Raw genomic sequence first — 8,052 nt, 5'->3', positions numbered from 1 at the left:
ACCCTATTTATTTTGTTAATGAGGTGTACATCTCCTTGGTTCTATTTATCGTGATTATGTTGTCTTGTTTTTGTCCGTCTCCCCCGATTAGACTGCGAGCCTGTCATTGGGCAGGGATTGTCTCTATCTGTTGCCCAATTGTACATTCCAAGTGCTTAGTACAGTGCTCTGCACATAGTAAGCGCTCAATAAATACTATTGAATGAATGAATGAGTAGCTACCTGGATATCCTCTAGCAGGTCCTCCATGTCAGACACGGTGAGGCCATTGAGGAAAGTGTAAGGCTCATGCATCTCTACCGCCAAATCGTCATCCTCTGCGCTGATGTACTTGGCCAGCAGGTCAATGGGCTTGGCTCGGCCATCCCTGATGCGGATTTTTGAGCTAAAGAAAAGACATAAAGGTGAGGGACTAGGGAACGTGGGACAGTCGTGCAGCCTTCACTGCAACACAGACATGGAAGGGTGAGGGAATATGAGGAAACAGGGAAAGGGATGGGGCCGGACTCCTTCCACAGTATTCCAAGCACCTTGGAGACTGGCACTGTTTGCCACTCTCCCACAGGTCTTCGTTCCCACCTCACCCAAACCCTCACCGCAGCTTGGCTTGCTGAAGGTGAAAGTTGTCTTCTTGCTCCTCCCACGTTTTGAAGTGCTCTGCCTCCTTCTCCCGTTGCAGCATTTCCAGCTCCTGCTCTCGCATGGCCTTTTCCCTCTCCCGCTCCAATCGCAGCTGCTTCACCTGAGGAGAGAAGGAAGAAACTAAAGGGAGAAATCCTTCTTCTCAGAGAGAAGCAGAAGGCCGTCCAAGCATGAGGCCCAGGGAGACCAGACCATTAATTCAATCATATTTTCTGAGCGCTTGGAAAGTACATGCTCACACCGGGCTTACAGTCTAGAAGGGGGGAGACAGACATCAAAACGAGTAAACAGGCAAACCAGACTCACTGAGGAGACACTTAGAAGTGGGAAGCTTTGGGACACAGTCTTACCTTTTGCAGTTCAAGGCGGTTGTCTTCTTGGATTCGCTTGTTTCTCTCCTTCAGTTCCTTCTCTTCCAGGTGGCCAATACCCTTCTTCTCCAAGGCCTGACAAAGTCAAAACACAGAACAAGCTGAACTTGGAACCTGTAGCTATTATTTCCCTTATCTGTAATCTATTTTAACGTCTGTCTCCCCTTGTAGGCTGTAAGTTCCTCGTGGGCAAATATTGCGTCTACTAACTCTGTTGTGTTGTACTCTCCCAAATGCTTAGTATGATGCTCTGCACACGGCCTGTGCTCAATAAATACCACCAACTGACTGGGATGAAAGCTTAGTCAGGAAAGGCTCCCAGGAGATGCAATTTTAATAGGGCTTTGAAGATGAAGAATAGTACTCTGTTGGATGTGAAAGGAGAAGGTGTGAGCAAGAGATCGACTGTGTAAGAAACAAGAATGAGGCACAGTGAGTAAACTGCATTAGAGGAGGGAAATGTGCAAGTTGGGTTGTAGTGGGAGAGGAGTGAGGATAAGTAAAGGGGAAGATGGGAATGTTAGGAGTGGGTTTAGGAGGGAAGATGAATATTGCCATTTTAGACACGTTGAGCTCGAGATGCCAGCAAGATCCCCAAATGGAGATATTCCAGAGAAAAAAAAATAAAGATGACAGGTTGGAGCTGGGCTGGGGGAGGAAAGAAAGAGAGGGAGAGACTGAAATTTGGAATCTTTTATATAAAGATGGTAGCTAAAGCCGCGTGACTGAATGAGCTCTCTGAGGAGGAATGAGTGTAGGAGCGAGAAAAGAAGGGGACTCAGACGAGAGCCTTAAGGTATGAGGGGCGGATGAGAAACCAGAGGATGGAAAAGAAGAGCAGTCAGAGAAGTAGGAGAATCGAGTTAGTAGTACCATGTCATTTTAAGCGTTTTTTCCACAGAGGAGGGAGGTACCCACTGTGTCAAAAGCAGCGAAGAGATCACGGAGGATCAGGATGGAGTAGAGCCCTTTGGACGTGGCTAAAGGAGGTCGCCGATGATGTTGGAGAGAGCAGTCTTGGTGGAGAGAAGGGGTCAAAAGCCAGACTGCATTGGGTGGAGAAGAGAGTCGGTGGCCTGGAAGTGAAGGCAGAAGGGGTACGCGGTTCGTTCCAGGAGTGTGGATAGGAATGGGAGCTGGGAGGCGGGGGAACTGTGGGGTTGAGGGAGAGCTTTTTTAGAATGGGGGAGACTTGAGCATATCTGAAGATAAATGAAGCCTTTAGAGAGTGAGTGTTTGAAGACAGGAGCATGGGAGGAGAGGAAGAGTGGAAGCAACCATTTTTTTAGGGGACGGGGGATGGTAGGGGATAGGGTCAAAACCCCAGGTTCAAGAGGAGACTTTAGGGAGCAGGTGGGGGACCTCGCGAGAAACAGCTGGAAAGCAAGAGAAAGATGAGGAAGGGGTACTGAGCCATCAGGGGTAGGGCTCTCAGTCGCCTTCAACGCTGCAGACTACCCCGGTACCCTGGAAACATTATTCAACCTTGGCTTCACTAACACTGTCCTCTCCTGGTCTCCTATTACCCAGGTCGCTAAGTCTTTCACCAGCTCCTCCTCTGCTTCTGCACCTGTGGGAGTCCCTCAAGGCTCGGTTCTGGATCCCCTTCTATTCTCCATCTACACCTGCTCCTTTGGAGGACTCATTCATTGGTTCAATCGTATTTATTGAGTGCTTACTGTGTGCAGAGCACTATACTAGGTGCTTGGGAGAGTACAATGCAACAATAAACAGACACAATCCCTGCCCACAACGAGCTTACGGTCATCTGCTCTCATGGCTTCAACTACCATCAACTACCAAATCTACCACTCCAGCCCCGACCTTCCGCCTTCTCGGTAGTCTTGCATTTCCTCCTGCCTTCAGGATGTCTCTACTTCGGTGCCCCACCAACACCTCAAACTTAACATGTTCAAAACAGAACTCCTCCTCTTCTCACCCAGACCCTGTTCTTCACCTGAAACACCACCATCCACGACACCACTATCCTGTCTCACAAGCCCATAATGCTATTATCCTTAACTCATCTCTCTCATTCAACCCATACACCTTTGCAATCTGTCACCCAGTCCTGTCAGTTCTACCTTCACAATATCACTGAAATTCACCTTTTCCTTTCCATCCAAACAGAGACTATGCTGATCCAGGCACTTATCTTACCTTGCTTTGACTACTGCATCATCCTCCTCGCTGACCTCCCTGCCTATTTCTACCTGCTCCAGTTCTTACTTTACTCTGCTGCCCAGATCATTTTTCTAAAAAATAATAATAATAATGATAATGTTCCATTCACATCTCACCACTCCTCAAGAAGTGGCTGCCCATCCACTTTTGCATCAAACAGCAACTCCTTACCATTGGCTTTAAAGCACTCAATCAGCCCCTTCCTATCTCTTCTTGTTGATTACCTACTACAACCCAGCCTGCACACTTCACTTCTCCTAAGCCAACAAGTTCATTGTACCTCAACCTCATCTGTCTGCTTCCCCGTGTAGACTGTATGCTCCTGATGGGTGAGGACCACACCTACCAGCTCTGTTGGGTTGTACTCTCCCAAACGCTAGGTAGAGACAGGAAGTGTTCAATAAATACCATTGATTGACATAGAGAAGGAATAAGTGGAAGGGAAAGGAAGGATGGATGGAGGGAGGCAGGCAAGCAATACAAGAGGAAAAGGAAAAGTGAGAGAAAGCAAAAGGTACAAGCCAGTCCTGGTGACAGAAACATGGAGTAAAACCAGACTAAGATGAAGTGGAACATTCCTCTCACTACTGGCTTTGAATTGTGAGTTTATTGAAATGCAAGGGAGGGAGGAGTCTCTATCAGGTCAAAGGATCTGTTCCTCGCTACTCTACTACAATCCAGCCAGCATACTTTGCTCCTCTAATGCTAACCTCTCACTGTACCTCCATCTCCTCTTTCTCGCCACTGACCTCTCACCCACATCTGGCCTGGAATGCTCTTGCTCCTCAATTCTGACATTTACTCTCCCCCAGTTTCAAAGCCTTATTGAAAGCACATCTCTTCCTAAGCCCTCCTTTCCTCTTCTCCCACTCCCTTCTGCACTGCCCTTACCTGCTCCCTTTATTCATCTCCCCCTCAGCCCCACAGCACTATATACATATCTGTAATTTATTTGTATTAATGTCTGTCTCCCCCTCTAGACTGTAAGCTCGTTATGAGCTTATTATTATATTTTATTCTCCCAAGCGTTAGTAGTACAGTGCTCTGCACACAGTAAGCACTCTAAATACGATCGACTGACTGACTAAAACGGGGACTGAGACTGTGAGCCCAATGAAAAGCAGGGACTGTGTCCAACCTGATTAACATGTATGTACCCCAGCGCTTAGTACAGTGCCTGGCACATAATGAGCACTTTACAAATACCACCCACACACACACAAAGAAAAAAAATCTTTAGAGCAAACCCCTACCTTGTTCCATATGAAGGTTCCCAGTAAGTTATTGTCTCCAAATGGGTTGTCAGTATTTGTGTAGCCCATGTACTCTTCTCCCCAACCCATCTTCTCTCGTTTCTTCCTTTCTTTAGCTTCCTTCTTTGCCAGCCGCCTGGCTCGTTTTTCTTCGGGGGTTTCAAAGGCCTTCATCATCTCCTCCTGCTGCTTCTTCTCCTCCTTCAGCCTCAAGCGTTCCTGGAGGCTCAACTGTTTGCCCAGATCCTCCTGGGGACTATGGGAGCGAGAGGGGGAAGGGGATGGCGAGGAGACTGATGAGACTGAAGACCTGGAGTTGGATCGTTTTCTGCTCCTCCCACCTCCTCGGTTTTTCTTCTCATTTTCCGGGTCGGAGGCAGAAGGAGGATCCCGTGATTGGGAACGAAGCCTCCTCTGGCTTTTATAGTGCCTCTCTGAACTTCTACTTCTCCTCTGCTTCCTCCATCTTTGCCTCTCTTCCCCAGAATCTGAGCTGCAAGATGAATGAAAAATATTTTACCACGACTGAGCCTGAGGTGCTTCATCAACTTCACAAGTCCAGTTAAGGTCCTAAAATTCAACCACTTCGGACATCTTTTGCAACAAACAGTCCACAAAAACAGCTCAAAGTGAGAAGGGAAGGGTAGCCTGAGGCCCCATCGGGGATAGGGAGATTGAGACAATCAAGAATCGAGCAGACCCAGCTTCAGATCTAGTATTCTAATCGTGGTATTTGTTAAAGCACACTACATGCTAAACACTGTGGTAAGACAGTAATCGCGTCAGACACACTCTCCACCCCACATGGTGTTCGCAATCTAAGGAGGAGGGAGAAGAGGCACGGAATCCCATTTTACAGATGAGGAAGCTGAGGTAGCACAGAGAAGCCATTACTTGCCCCTACATCACACAGCAGCCAAGTGGCAGAGCTGGGATTAGAACCCAGGTCCTCCGATTCCATTGCCAGGCCTCTTTCCACTAGGCCACGCTGCTTCTCACCTGTTGGAGAGCAAGTGCCGTTACAAACATCAGAGGACAACATATTCCCTTCACGACATTACCCGCCACTTATGCTCCAGCTCAGTTTCGACATACTCAGTTGAAGGCACTACTGGGTCAACCGAGTAGGGAATATCCTAAAGGCAGGAGACAAGATTGAAAATCAGGTGAGGGATTAGAGTTGATTTATATAGCAGAGAAGACATAGCTGATGGTAAGGATGAATTCCCCAAAAGAATGACTGCAGAGTGAGAAGAGCAAGGGGACCGAGGACAGAGACTTGTGAGAAAACCACTACTAAAAGGTAGACTGTGGTCCAGGGAGGGGAGGTGCAAATGGAGCCAGTGAAGGGGCAGTCAGAAAAGAGAACCAAGAAACATCGGTCGGAGAGTGTTTCAAGGCACAGGAATCGTGTTTGATCTTGCTTCTATCCCAGGTTTCGGAACACACTAAGTGCTTAGTAATTATCAGCGCTTAGAACAGTGTTTGGCACATAGTAAGTGCCTAACAAATACCATTATCATCATCACTGACGTCTCTAGGGATCGTAAGCTCCTTGTGGGCAGGGATGGCGTCTACAGAGAAGCGGCGTGGCTCAGTGGAAAGAGTCTGAGCTTGGGAGTCAGAGGTCCCGGGTTCTAATCCCGGCTCCGCCGCTTGCCAGCTGAGTGACTCTGGGCAAGTCACTTCACTTTTCTGGGCCTCTGTTACCTCATCTGTCAAATGGGGATCAAGACTGTGAGCCCCAAGTGGGACAACCCGATAACCTTGTATCTATCCCAACGCTTAGAACAGTGCATGGCACACGGGAAGCGCTAAACAAATGCCATCAATATTATTATAAAATAGGGATTAAAACTGTGAGCTCCACGTGGGCCACCCTCATCACCTTGTATCCCTCCAGCGCTTAGAATAGTGCTTTGCACTTAGTAAGCGCTTAACAAATATCACCGTGCCTATTATCATTACCGATAATAATCTCCCAGGTGTTTAGCACAGGTTAAGCGCTCAGTAAATACGACTGGGCGACGGACGTCGGTGACAACAGCCTCGAGGACATGGGGCGAGCAGCAGGAACCTAGGGAAGCGGTTTGTGACTCCAACTAAGGGGCACTGGGGCTTAGTGGGAAGAGCCCGGGCTTGGGAGTCAGAGGCCGTGAGTTCTAATCCCGGCTCCACCACCTGTCAGCTGGGTGACTTTAGGCCAGTCGCTTCACTTCTCTGTGCACCTGTAAAATGGGGCTGAAGCCCCACGTGGGCCAACCTGACCACCTTGCACCTACCCCACTGCTTGGCACACAGGAAGCGCTTATTACCATCATCGTTATTACTATTAGTAATAATAATTCCCCGCCGACTAACTTCTTCTAGCTGCCTCTCCTCACCTGTCCCGCCGCCCTCTCCGCTCCCGGCTCCGCGACCTCCTCCGTCGCTTCTCTTCCTCCTCCTCCCGCCGTCGCCGCCGCCGCTCGTCGCGCCTTCGCCCTCCTCCGCCATCGCTGCTCCTGCCGCTCTGGGCCGAGTGGCTCCGCCGTCGTCGCCGGTCCCCGTCGCCCACCGAGCGCGAGCGGCTACCCCGGCCCCTGCGGGAGCGCGAGCGAGAGCGACTGCGGGAGCGCGAACAGCTGCGGGAACGCCGGCCCCGACCCATCGGCGCCACAGGAAGGCCCGCCCGGTCGCGCGCCGGAAACGGGCGGGGGGCTTCCGCGCCCAGGACCCCACGAACGCCTGCCCACGCGCGCCGCCTCGGAGAATTAACCGCCTTTCGAACGCGCACTCCGCCTCCCCTCTCCAACCTCGCAGGACACTGTGGCTTCCTGAAAGGCTGCCCCTTTTTTCGGCCTCCTGCTGGCCGCGGTTAATGTGGGCGAGGCCGTGTGATGGCACAGGCAGTTTTGTGGGCAGCCCTGGAGCTTGCGCCCCCCCCGCATCGAAGGAGCGGAGCAGAGAATGCCGGGGGAGGGCGGGGCACGACTCGGAGGGAGGGGGGAGAAGAGAATGGGAGGGGGGAGGAGAGTGGGAGGGAGGAGGAGGGGGAGGCAGGAGAGTGGGAGGGAGGAGAGGGGAGGGAGGAGAAGAATGGGGGGGAGAGAGAGTGAGGATGGGCAAAGGGAGGGGAAGTGGGAGAGGAGCCTGTGAACGTAGTCAACAAAGTAAGAAGAGAACCAGGAGTGCACCCTGAAATCTTGATTTGAGAGTGTTTCAAGGACGAGGGAATGTCAGAAGCCGCAGAGAAGTCAAGGAGGATTGGGAGAGAATAGAGTTCATTGGATTCAACTATGAGGAGGTCACTGGTAATCTGGGAGAATACTATGGAGTGGAGTGGAGAGGCTGAAAACCTGATTGTAGTCGGTCAAGAGAGTTGTATGCATCACATTCAAGGAGTTTGGACAGAAAAGGAGAAGAAGCATAGCCTAGTGGAAGGAGCATGGGCCCGGGAGGCAGAGGACCTAAATTCTAATCCTGCCTCTACCTCCTGTCTGCTGTGTGATCTTAAGCAAGTCACTTCATTTCCCTCATCTGTAAAATGGGGATTAAATACCTGTTCTCCCTTCTACTTAGACTGAGTCTCATGTGGGACAGGGACTATGTCCATTCTGATT

The 8,052-nt window shown here is 50.3% G+C and overlaps 1 protein-coding gene across 1 annotated transcript in view; it reads right to left on the bottom strand.

The window, feature by feature from the left end:
- The window catches only part of CACTIN (cactin, spliceosome C complex subunit), a 10,556-nt gene extending 3,447 nt beyond the window's left edge, over nucleotides 1–7,109 (bottom strand). Inside the window, exons 1-5 of the mRNA XM_029053356.1 lie at nucleotides 6,835–7,109; nucleotides 4,451–4,943; nucleotides 993–1,088; nucleotides 597–742; nucleotides 223–385 (exon numbers count right to left, since the gene is read on the bottom strand). Of these exons, the coding sequence (XP_028909189.1) occupies nucleotides 223–385; nucleotides 597–742; nucleotides 993–1,088; nucleotides 4,451–4,943; nucleotides 6,835–7,100 (1,164 nt within the window). The 5' untranslated portion in view covers nucleotides 7,101–7,109. The remainder of the gene's footprint in view (nucleotides 1–222; nucleotides 386–596; nucleotides 743–992; nucleotides 1,089–4,450; nucleotides 4,944–6,834) is intronic.
- Nucleotides 7,110–8,052: the final 943 nt, after the last annotated feature.

This window comes from Ornithorhynchus anatinus, chromosome X2, assembly GCF_004115215.2.
Source record: "Ornithorhynchus anatinus isolate Pmale09 chromosome X2, mOrnAna1.pri.v4, whole genome shotgun sequence".
Lineage (NCBI taxonomy): Eukaryota > Metazoa > Chordata > Mammalia > Monotremata > Ornithorhynchidae > Ornithorhynchus > Ornithorhynchus anatinus.
This window is presented reverse-complemented; position numbering and strand designations above follow the sequence as displayed.